We start from the raw sequence: 12501 nt of genomic DNA, 5'->3' as shown, positions 1-12501 counted from the left end.
TATTGTAATTTACTATTACAAAATCAACAAAAAAAAAAAAAATATTAAAATCCGGTTTGGACCCAGACCCGCCTTAGCACGGGTCGGTTTCGGTCCCCAAAATGTTGGATCCGGACCCGACCCATGGTCGTGTCTACATATACGTATACATACATTGACATAGCGTGATTGTGTATAGATTTAGCATGATAAATCGCCCAGTATACTTCACCCAATGAAAGATCCACGAAAGAACCAAAGAGGAATAAATATACTTAAGAAATTGAATCATTTTTATACATATGTTCCCCCTCTTTCCATGTAACCCTAAAAAGGAAAAAAAAAAAAGAAAAAGAAAAAAACCATATATAAAAGAAACAAAAATGAGCCATACCCATACAGTTAGTTACACAAGTTCCTTTACTAAGTAATTCGCAAAATCCCGCCTAAGTTAGTTGAAGAAACATGGAGTATAACTAATGATAGGTCGATCATTAAATCAGTTATCTTTGCAGTTTCTCGAATAATTGGTAGACAATCTGGACTGTGACTGGAAAAAGTCAAACGGGGCCCCTGCTCCAAGAGACCGTCTCGTTGAATTGGGAGATTCGGTCAACAGAGGTTCATAAACGGAGGAGTTACGGTTTTTAGGTAGTGATATGGACAAAGGGGAGAGATCCTTCTCCAAGGTTCTTGTCTGAGATTCTATGTTTCCTAATGACAAGATTGGCCCTCCCAAACGCTCGGCCTGCTGAAGTATGTTTATTTTGCTGGACCTGTATGTGTATCTGAAGTACTTCAGTGCAAGGACGGGGCCCATTCCAGCTGCAACGATAAGCTGAAATTGATGTACATATAGTGTTTGGTCAGTGCATGCATGATTTAAAAAACGAGGAGTATTTATCGAATTCGCAAAACACATGATAAAAAATTAAGGATATTTTATGACATCATTGATCATACAAAATTAATAAATAGTTGTAGTCTTTATTATGTTATGGTATGAACCTTAATTTGTGTAGTTTTGCAACTAGAATTTGAATCTTTAACCAAACTTCGTCAATGACAATATTTACGATGACAAATGTTAATTTCATCATAAAAAAATCTGAATAATAATTTGGGATTTTGATTTCTTATGAAACTTGTAGATAAAGATGTCTGCTCAAAGTTCCTATACAGAAGATAAATCTATATCAAGGGAGAAAAGAATGTAAAAGAAGACTCACAATCATTGTAATCCAGTACAAGGGTTGCTTGCACAGGCGAAACATTATTGTGTACATCCCCGACGAAGGGATAGCACTAACGATCCAGTTGATGGCATAAAAGCCGACTAAATTACCCCAAATTGCGAGGTGTTGCAATACTGTGAAAGAACTGGAAAGGCCAAACAAGAAGGTGTGAGCTCAACTCAACTATATTCAAGATGTCGGATAATATATTAAGGATCAACTCAACTCAACTTTTTTAACACATTTCAAGCAAGGAGCTAGCATAAAGGTGCAAGAGAAAGATAGCTACTCACTTGGTCTCCAATGCAACAACAAATGCCTGCAACCAAATGCATCCAGAAAGTGCAACCATTGAAACCTCCTCCATCTCACTTTTCTCAAGAGCATAAGAATGTATAGTGATGGCGAAAACAACAATTGCCTGTACAGCATAACAGATTAACGAATCAACTATACCATCAACTTTCTTCACCAGAGAAAGACAAAAACTTCACCATTGAGGTCACACACAAAAATTTCCCACCTAAGCCCAACCTAAATTATGACTCTGTTGACCCCTTTTCTTTGACCTTAAGATAAATTGGGTAGTAAAGAAGATAGAGAAATCAGAATCACTCACATGAAAGAGAGACCGGCCAAACCATCCAGCAAATGTGCTAGGGTTAAGAAGTCTGTTTCAAGTTTTATTGAGTCCGTCAAAATACTAAATATAAGTCTCTAATGAAAAATAAATTTCAGAAACCGTTGTTTACTGCAAGTGCAATCATTTGGAAGCAAAGTTATAAAGTAATTACTTAAAGAAAGAGCATAGATTCAATACCTTCCTGCTTGGCAGTAAAAGAGTATCTGAGGATGCTGCATTACGGTTCTTTCACTTAGATCTTTGTCCAGAACACTGACTAAAACTGGAACACTGGTGTAAAACACATTATAAGCCATTAAGCTGACAGAGTTAAAAAGACTGGTCCCTGAGACACCTGAAATGAAAGAGAAACTGGAACCATGGCCCGGTCAGCATACGGGGAAAACCTGTACTCATTTTTGCTGCTCAAAACAACTGCAGCAAGATATATCAACTGAACTAGAATGAATGCCAGCAAATAGAGGAACTTACAAGATCTGGATAAAACATATTAGTAAGGACTTATAGAAGGAATATTGGGAAAGAAATGCTGTGCGGTTATATGAATAGCGTCCATGCACAAGTATCAGTCTTTTCAAAAATCTGAACTCTGCAAGACAAGAATATTAGTATATGTTAATGCTGCTGTCAAGTATAGGTTAAAAACATAAGTACACATTAATCAAGATTCAAAAGGAGCAGAAACAAAAACATCATACAGCCTCAATGATCTACCATAATAGAATGCGGAATATCTTTTCAAACATCTTCATATGTTCTTTCATCATTTAAAGGTTCTGGCGAACTAAGAGAAGGAAAAGGGAAAAAATTAAAAACTTTTGGCACCAAAATACCAAACAATATATAAACATGGGTGTCTAAGGTCTCCTGAAGATATCAGTTTATTCAGCTCTTCCACGGTAAATCAAATATACGAGAATACAACGGTCCAGTTAGCTAAGACATTCTTGTTTCACAAAAATATCCACTCAGGATATGAAGGTTTGTTTCCAAATTTATAGCGAGTGAAAAATCTCAAAAGGTTACTATGATGTCATTCTTCATTGAAATAATCATATGGGCACTATTGAACAAAGAATTTCCCAACAATTTAGAGGTCATGTTAATTTGGACAGTAGGCAAGATCTTACTCCCAATGCTATAATCAGCCGCTCTTGCTGCCTGCAATCCTTCCCTCCCGCTTATGCCAACCCCAATATCAGCTTGTTGAATCATTCTCACGTCATTTCCACCATCTCCAATGGCCAACGTTCTATAGTCACATGTCTTCAAAAGTTCTACAAGCTAAAAAGGTAAAAAAGGAAAAGCATCATTGCCATTTTAGTAGGAAAAAGGAGAACTAAGAAGAGTAACCATCTTTAGATGCCTATTGCAGTGACTTGTTGCATCTTGCCTAGTAATTTTGTTTGCTTGAGAAAAGATAAATTAAATATAATACAATATTTTATATAGAAAAGTTGGTCTACAATGTAAAGCTATACAGTATATTGAACCAGGGCATGTTTTATTCTGTTTTTCCTCCAATTTCAGATCCTTAATCTAAAGTTCTAAACACCTCTTTTCTACCCTACATATTTTTCTCTTCTTTTTCTTTTGGGGTTCAATATAAATGAATGTGAAGCACTAGTATTTATAATATATAATTCACCAGAGAATATATACAGGACAATAAGAATGAAATTTATATTAAGGCACCTGTGCCTTCTGGGATGGAGTGACGCGACAACATATAGCTGTCCTTGACAAAATCGCAAGTTCTGTGAATGCTTTACGGTAATGCTTAAGGGCAATTTCAAGGGCCCAGCCATCAACAACAAAAGCTACATCCTGAGACAGTAAAATATTTGTTACAAGAAATTCGGACCGGACAAAGAGCAAAAATTGTAATCGGGAATTCTCTTAGTTCCCCACGTTTTTAAGATAACTCTACCTTGCATAATTATAGAGTAGAAAATATAGGAGGCAGAATTACAAGGAATTATCGGCTACATTCGCATATTTCTTTCACTTCAACTGCTCGCATTTAAATGCGGTAATGACTTCAGGCGTATTACTACAGATTTAATTGTACCAAAGAGAATAGTGACTTGATACCAATTAATTTCTAATATATTCATCCACAACCAAGAGATCATAAGTTCCAATGCTGCAATGTTGCCCTCAGTCATTCCTGGGGGCTCACAATAAATCAATAATTTACTAATCCAAGGTGAGATAGACAATAATACGGTGACTAGAAAAGGGACGGAGTTGGAAATAATAAGATAACCCAGAAATAATAAGATAACCCAGAAATATAAGGTTTTTACCCTATCTTTATTGATATAAGAAAGCTCACAGTTCTGCTGACTCAAAACTCAACTATACATTCTCATTAAGCTCCACGATGCACACCCACCGTAAGTCATTAATGATCAGTGGATCTGATTCAGATTCAAGAAAAGAGATGGAAATTTCCAAAAGCAAATCGAAAAGCGACCACACAACAGAGAAAAAATATGATCACATTAAGTTTTTACTAACATATTTTCATGTCAATTTACATGGAAATGATGGAAAATAAAGTTCTTATAATTCCAGTTCTGTCATATCTATGTGTAATCTATTCAACAAATAGAAGTGAGAAATTTAGACTCACAACACACAGTCCATCAAACAATGGTGAAAGAGATTAAATGAAAGATCATACCTTAGGTTCAGTATTTGTGATTCTCATAGTAAGTAAAACCCTCTCCAGGCTCCTACATACTTCATCCTCAGTTTTACCATCAACCATCAAAAGCTGTCCTTTAGGCTCTGTTAACAATGCACAAAACCAGTTTGTAACTTTGAAATATGACAAACTAGCAGCATATAACTTTGTATCACTTTCCAGATCACTTATTTCTAAAATGCCTACATTTACTACTGGAAATGCAAAAGTCACCTGGGGACACGAAATTGCAAGAAAGAGCAATTTGAATAGCAGTGTTCTGCTTGTCTCCAGTCAGCATCCAAAAATTTATTCCAGCTTTTCTAAGAGTTGCGATTGTTTCTGGTACACCATCCTGGATTGTTATAAAAGTTGAAAGAGTACAAGTGAAACAACTTATTCAGCAACAGATTACAAAGGGTGTAATGAATGGAAAACAGAACTTATGTATTAAAATAAAACTGGTAAAGATAGGTTTTCCTGAGCCAATAGTATCACCTGTAGACGATCCTCAATGGCAGCAACACCAAGAATTTCAAGATCATGCTCTAATCTTTGGCAAGCTTCAGCTACTCTCCACTGCAGAATAGAGTAAGTATGATAAGTAAATTTTCTAGGAAAAACAAACAAGAAACTAACAAGCACAGAAAGATGGTGAACCAGGTAAAGAGGGAGTCTGGGAAAAAGATGGGTAAAACTCAAAGTGGTAAGATTTCTCATAGTACCTCTCTATCAATTAGTGTACTATTAGCATCTTTGAACATCAAGGCCCATTCCTGGTATTCATCATCATCTAATTCACGCCAAGCAAGGCATAATGTTCGCAGACCCAGTTGAGCGTATTGTTCCACAGTTTCAGCATAAGTCCTAATCTCTTGTCCTGATACAAACTTAATTTTTAGATATGATAAGAATATCCATCCTATTGAACAATAAGATGTTACATCAAATTCAAAATATAAATTATATCTAAGATCAAAGCCAGAAACTGAGATGTTATACCCAGAAATATGCGAGAAATGAACCAAGTGCCCCAGCAAAATTATTGACTTATCTCACCTCTTATATAGAGATGGGGAAAAGAGTGACCACAAGGTAAGTATTCTTCCGAGGATAGATACAAATTACTAAACAAACATACATTACTAAAAAGTTGGTAATAACATTCGAAGATCAGCCATGAAAGACGAATAAGATTACCAGCATGACTATGAGGAAGAATAGCCTCATCTGCTCCTTTGGACAAGAGGAAGATTTTCCCACTTTGGCAGTCTTTGACCACTACAGACATTCTTTTCCTCTCAGAAGTGAACTCCAGAATGTCCAGTACTTCATATTGGAGTAATGAAGCATTCAAATTGATCTCTGCATAGCCAGGAAAGTTAAATGAACATCGCATCTACAGAAATTACAACAAACAGTAATGAAGATTATTAAAAAAAATCAATTAATTTTTCTTTAAATCTCAGTAGCTAATCAATTGAATTTGCTTTCAAGATGTAAAATGAATTTAGTGTGTCAGAACACATATTATATGCTACTAAAGATCTAGGTCGGGAAGGCCCTCTAGCCCACCATCCAACTAGAGATTTACAAAACTTACCAAGAATGTTCCCATTTTTATTTGCTAAAACCATATGCAAACGGGCAGCAGCACGTACTAGAGCTTCTTCATCTTGAGATTGTGCCTTGTATGAAATTGCCCCACTTTTGCTGTAAAAGTAATAGACAAAAACAATGAAGGTTAGAGATCACTAGCAGGAACAAAATCATATCAAACATGACTCATAGTTCTGGCTCCTTCGCGTCCCGTTTGTGCAAGCATTTCCATATCAAGACATTAATGTACCTTCGGACAGGAATTACTGTATTGCATATCGCCATAACTTTTAGAAATCGAATCACATCAGCAGAGCCACTGGATACAGCATTAAGCAGTTCTGTATCTGTTAAGCACGGATATTATCTTAGTTTATACTTGTACTTGCATATCAAAAGACGATAAACAAAACCAGATAAAATAATAAAAAGACTTGCTACCATATAAGCTACCATATAAACATATTGCTGGAACAAATTCAGATAATAGAAATGAAAGCACAGCATTTACTGAAATCAACAAAAATAAGACAAATTTAACTTGTATTTCGGGATACAAACATTGGACCATCCAAATATAATCAGCTAATCAATGCAACGAATGGCCAAGCATTACACAATGACATTCTTGACTAGTCAGTGCAGATGTCTCTAGCTTATAAGGAGTACAAGTCTCCACTCATTAAGTAGATATTTAACTTCTGATTTTTCAAGGAATGGAGCTTTATGGGACAGAAACCCAAAATACGGAAAATTTCTGATAAACAACTAGACACAATCATACCTGTCAGAGCATCCCCATTCTCATTCCCGTAAAATCGTCCACTTATGCAACATCTTTTGAAGATCATTTTATTTTCAGTAAGGGTTCCTGTCTTATCTGTCAATATATACTCAACTTGGCCCAAGTCCTCACTAATTGCGGTGCTACAAGTTAGAAAAAAAGGGTAAATTAAACCTGCCATGGAGCATATATATTTTTGCCAACTATCTATACCATGAGTGCAACTAGTAGTGTCTCTTACTTGGCTGCGTTGGACCGAGTCTTTGTTTCTAGATCAACCATATGATCATCCCAATCAATAAATTTTGCATATAAGCCTTTAACAAGATCTAAGGAGACCTGCAACAACGAAGAGCACACCCTTTTCAAAGATAATGTGACAGTTCTTATTGAGGTCAAAGTAAATTGCAATTACAAGAAGCAAACTACTGAAATTATTGGATGATTTTAAAAAAAAATCTGTATCCAATTTCTTTAAGAGTATTTTGACAGGCTTTAGAACAACATCCATCACAAGAAGTTTAACTCCAAAAAATTCTATAACAATGACGAAAAATATGGTAATTAGATAACTTGAAAACTAAAAAAATTACCTTTATTGATATAGGAATCATGATGGAGCAAAGCAATTCAAATCGTAGAGGGATGATCAGGAGCTCATACCATGGACCTTGTTTTGGATATCGAACATACCATAGCTACATGAATAAATCAAGATTGAGAGCATTAGTTAATAAAACAATTAAGGGTTAAAATCATAAAGATGTGCCAGGAATTTTATGTCAAAGAGTTAATATTGCACTATATTCTCGGCTGAATTATGTGCTGCTTATAAAATTCTTCTTTTGACAACAATGAATAGTGGTGAATGTTATAAGTAACAAAATACTTGAAATTAAATTCATATACGATAATCACATAGATTAACTAACAATGTCATTATCTGTTATCTTCAACCTAAATTTGCACAACGTAGTTAAGTTCATAAAAGTTGTTTACCTAAAACTGATCCGAAAGAATTTAAATTGAGGTGAGAAAACAAAAGTTTTGGCAACAAGCTTTTCCCCCTTTCAGGTTGTATATTTTTTGCGTAGAGTTTCTTGAATTAGTAACCTATAGATGGAGTCAAAGGAAGACTAATAAATGGTCTCAATGATATATACCTTCCTTGCTTCTGTATCCTTCCATACATTCCCGGCTATGCCCAGAACAATAACGACAACTATCTGAAAAACGAAAATTGCCCCAGTCAATTTGTCAATCATGGCATCCACAGCTGTAAGCTTTGGTTCAGGTACACCCCTACACATGCCTAGCTTGGTTTCATTGCCTGTAATAGAAAAGAGAAGAGGATAAGTTAGACCAAAAAGTACTTTAAGCCAAGGTAAAATAGTAGGAAAATTACTGGATTAAGCAACACGAATTGCAGGGTCAACAAGAAGCTCGAAAGAGTAAGAAAGAACAAGCATGTGGCTACAAAAAACGGATGAAACAAAGAGAAAAGTGAGTTCCCACTACATCTATAATGAATTGTTAAATCATGCTGATTTTCTGATACATCGGTTAAAAACTGAAACAAAAACAGTGAAACGAGGCGAGGTTCAATTCCACCACTCAGAAATTAACATGTAACTTTAAACAAAATTTAATTCAAGAAGGAGAGCAAATCAACTACATTGTAATGTATCATCTAGAAATATCAAATTTCTCAAGAATGAAATGTACTCAATTTTATGAGTTATATAGATAAACAGAGTTGAAAGACCAAATAGATAAAAGGTCACACACTTGCCTGTGTACACAGCAACTCCGCATGCCCACTCAGTGTTCCTTAAGTAGCATGATTGAAGAAGTGTGTTTTTAATTGTCAACGGGAACATATCATTATCAAGAAATGGAGGAAACAGTCGCATGTTTGCATCCAGCCTCCTAATATCTTTATCTGGGCCGGGGCACTCAATTACGCCCTGACACAAGCGGAACAAGAAAATGACATGTGCTCCATACTATAGTCTATTTTAGTTAATATATATATATATATATATGTCTTGCCTTGATTTTGTGCAACAACTCAATATCTATCCCCATGCATGCGGAAGGTATCACCCGTGTCTTCAGATCAGTTTCCCCATCTAGTGCTGCTGTCTACAAACACATAATACATAACAACTATCATCTAAATGTTAGATGATGCTGCATATTCTGAAAGGAACTTTTTAAGTCATACAGGAACATGATAGAGAATTGTGGCTATACATGCAAATGACATTGTCAATTCAAGAGGACATCAAAGCACACCTTAGGTAAGTTCTAGACATAGCCCAGTTGATCGGATCCAAAAGTCCCTAGAGTTTAAGGTTTGGGGACTAGATAAAATAGGAAACCGGAATTCAGAAGAGACAGGAAAAGAATAAAATTGAAACTTTTTCAGCCTTAGGCATCTTTATGGATGCACCTGAATTATAGGCTATGATAAGGATAATACATCTACGGGAGTTTAAGATAGATGTTAGCGAGAAACAGAGGTTACTTTTTTATTTTAAGACAGATGTTAACAGTTTATCTTATTGACAAAGTAACCTATTATAGCCCGTCAAGCCACAACACATTTCTACAGCACAGCTTAACTTCAAGGCATTGTCAACTGTTCGGTGAAATGTTTGTGTTGGAATACCAGATAAGAAACAAATTATGAATTTATAAAGAGGGGGGAATTTTTTTACCTCCACATAGCAAATCCCCTGAGGATCTGCCGTACCAAGCAAGACAAGATCACAGGGAACTTCATCATTCTCGCGCAGCCACACTATGTTCCCAACACGAACATCTTGGGCTTGGATCTAAAATAATAGACACGGCACAAGGCAAATGATAAACTATGACAAAATTGGACGCATGAAATGATAAGTGGAATGGGAAAAAGATAACGATAAAAGTTGAAAAGGCCAAAAGGAAATTTATATAAACATTAAATTGCAACCATCATGTGCCAAATCACTGACGGAGGAAGTGCAGTACCCCACACAGCCCACGGCGCCCCAACATCTAGTCAACCTTAAATGGTCAGCATAATGCCTCAATATTTAAGAGGGGTGTGGAATTGAACATCCCTAAGTTTGTACTACATATGTCTATGTTTAAGAGGATATACACTTATGGATAGGGGACTTCAGCCCGTAGTTTCAACAGAACGTGGGAACACATATGCAGACAATAGTAAATAAAGGAGTCTCAACTGAAAAGCAGACAAAGTAATCTCTCTTTTTTTCCAATTCCCTTTTTGATAACTATGGACATGGAATTCACGAGCATCAGCCACATTTTTTGCAAGCTAAATGGGCCCTATCTAATCCGATTGATAATAGAACAGAAAACTAGAGAACTGTCAAATGAAGAAAAGTATAAATGAATAAAAAAGACGAGGCATTCTACATACAAGCTTTCTGATTCCCTGCCTGACAATCCAAACTTCTTTTTCATTTGCTTTCTTATCTGAGAGATATCTGTTGTAGTCATCCCATGCCTCTTTTATAGCGGAGACCGCGAATATGAATATAAGAGGACCCCATGTACTTGCAGGATTCACAGGAGTAATCAGAGACCACAGTTGAAGGCAAGCGATCAACAAAAAGTACTGGTTCATAAATCGGCTGGAAAGAAAATATGCGAGCTGTTAGATACGACAAATGGAAAATGGGAGGAGAGAGAAGACAAAAGATGTTATTGCAACATTAAAGAAAAAGGAAAGAAGAGACAAATGGCCGGAAATAGAACATGATAAGTGTGTTAAAAATTAGGTATCCCCTAGTCCAGTCAAATTCTTTACTAAACGTTCATTAGAAATGTATACCGCTGCTTTTAGACCGAAGTGAAGGAAATGCAAGGTGATATAAAATAAAACTAAACTTGATTTTATGCATGATGTACAGAGCTTATGTACGACATATTATCTTCACCTGAACTGTTCCCATAGATTTTTTGGGAGAAAATTCCATATGGTATACTTTCTGTTTGATATACGATTGTCACAGTACAGATCTTGTGCTAGATTGTCATCGTTTATGTAAACATAACGCTTCATGATCAACTTGGTAGCATGAACTTAAGTTTAAAAGGATCAAAGCAATGCCGACATCGGTATCAGCGACATTCCGGAGGTAGCAGTGTCCAAGTTTAGAAACTTATCTCCACCCTGCGACATTTTCAAAATCTTAGTAGCAGAATAGAAAGTTGTGATGAACATTTATATATATCAAAAAGAAGAGCACATTTCATAATATTGATTCAAACACTCTGTCCAATAAATATACAAAACAATTCATTGTTTCATATCACTAAACTAGTTAAATCGGCAGCTCACCGGCACCGTCAAGAAACACCTACGTGGCTGGAGGGGGTTTTTTTTTTTTTTTTTTATCACGTATCCATGATTCCTAAGTTACAGCAATCCTTAAAACTTGACTCAAATTTCACATACAAACGCGACACTTTCTCCAGCTGTTTCGTATTAAAATATCGAGATTTCTACGGCTATAAAATCAATGAATACGTCGCAGTCCGTGATAAATTCAGCTATTTCAAAACAAAACTAACCAAAAAAATAACCATCAAAATAGGTAATTCATTCAATGCAGCTGATTCAACAAATAAAATTCGATTAAAAACATTTATAAAAAAAAAGGCGTAAGGGGAAGAATATTACCTATCGATCAATGTGATTTTAGCTACTGAGTGGTTGGCAAATCCAAACGACGCGGTTTGAAGATCAAAAATTCCGCGAATATTCGACCCGATACACGAACTCCGGGCGACTATTTTTCCGGGCTCTTTTGTGCTGCAAAAAAACGCGTAGGTTGGCTGCACTTTGTGATCGCATCAGTCAACTCCAGCGTTTCTCTGTTCAAAGAATCGTTGTTTATTCTGCAACGCTTTCATATAAAGCGGGCTTTCCGTTTTCACTAATGGGCCTGAAAGAGTCGAATGGGCATTCCGTTTTCAAACCAAGACGCAATGATTTAAAGCCCGTTTGGGTTAAACTTAGCCCGTTAATAAGAGGTCGTCTAATTGTCAAGCCACAGTACCATTGACCCACACGAAATTTTAGTCCATGAATAAAGGTAATCTATCTATATATATATAAAAAGACAATCCTTGGCATAATATGTTGACACGTGGCGCTTAGGGTTACAAAACCCTAGGGCAGTTCTTATAATTTTTTGATAGTTCTAGGACTATTTTGCAACAAATAAAACAAGTTCTCCTCCCTCAACTGCATGTATAACCTCTCACGAGATTTATTTTTCCGAAAACTTCTTTTCATCGGTTTCTCGGAACTTCTTTCTTATAACTTCTCAATTCAAATTGCATATCACATCTTTATACCAACTGGAATTAATTTAAAATTCCTTTCGCTTGAATGAATAGCATAAATAAATCTTTCAAAAATTGTTGAAGCGCCACCATAAATCTTTTAACTATTGAATTCGTCCGGGCACAAGAATGTTCGAAACTGTCGTTTTCGTGCATCCAAATCCTCAAGAGGTTAGTGATAGTCGGATTTTATGCTCAA

The 12501-nt window shown here is 35.9% G+C and overlaps 1 protein-coding gene across 3 annotated transcripts; it reads right to left on the bottom strand.

The window, feature by feature from the left end:
• Positions 1-228: 228 nt before the first annotated feature.
• Positions 229-12041, bottom strand: ALA2 (aminophospholipid ATPase 2). 3 transcript variants are annotated; one of them, XM_013002426.2, is made up of 25 exons: positions 11635-12041; positions 10889-11124; positions 10369-10582; positions 9656-9772; positions 8985-9077; positions 8725-8899; positions 8096-8262; positions 7526-7630; positions 7174-7271; positions 6933-7075; positions 6399-6495; positions 6153-6262; positions 5750-5914; positions 5275-5429; positions 5048-5128; positions 4784-4904; positions 4547-4653; positions 3553-3684; positions 2988-3141; positions 2329-2446; positions 2035-2208; positions 1834-1885; positions 1508-1635; positions 1209-1359; positions 229-817 (listed from the first exon to the last, which is right to left on the bottom strand). In XM_013002426.2, exons 2-25 carry the CDS (start codon positions 11011-11013, stop codon positions 479-481), a joined length of 3321 nt encoding a protein of 1106 aa, XP_012857880.1. In that variant the 5' UTR covers positions 11014-11124; positions 11635-12041; the 3' UTR covers positions 229-478. The 3 variants fall into 3 exon arrangements, 2 of the variants coding, with proteins under 2 accessions (XP_012857880.1, XP_088671043.1); XM_088814917.1 differs by having other exon boundaries at positions 8985-9101; positions 11635-11830; XR_016030079.1 differs by lacking the exon at positions 1834-1885.
• Positions 12042-12501: the final 460 nt, after the last annotated feature.

The sequence above is a fragment of the Erythranthe guttata genome, chromosome 1 (assembly GCF_056151865.1).
Source record: "Erythranthe guttata isolate IM_541 chromosome 1, IM_541, whole genome shotgun sequence".
Lineage (NCBI taxonomy): Eukaryota > Viridiplantae > Streptophyta > Magnoliopsida > Lamiales > Phrymaceae > Erythranthe > Erythranthe guttata.
The sequence above is the reverse complement of the archived record's forward strand: the minus strand, read 5'-3'. Positions and strand labels throughout refer to the sequence as shown.

What these genes read in the sequence shown, in the direction of transcription:
- ALA2 (XM_013002426.2), bottom strand. Translation starts at nt 11,013, where the DNA reads ATGAAGCGTTATGTTTACATAAACGATGACAATCTAGCACAAGATCTG. An exon ending in AGTTGTTGCACAAAATCAAG is followed by an intron (nt 8,900 to 8,984) that starts GCAAGACATATA and finishes CGCTTGTGTCAG; the next exon opens with GGCGTAATTGAGTGCCCCGG. An exon ending in ACAGTAATTCCTGTCCGAAG is followed by an intron (nt 6,263 to 6,398) that starts GTACATTAATGT and finishes TTACTTTTACAG; the next exon opens with CAAAAGTGGGGCAATTTCAT.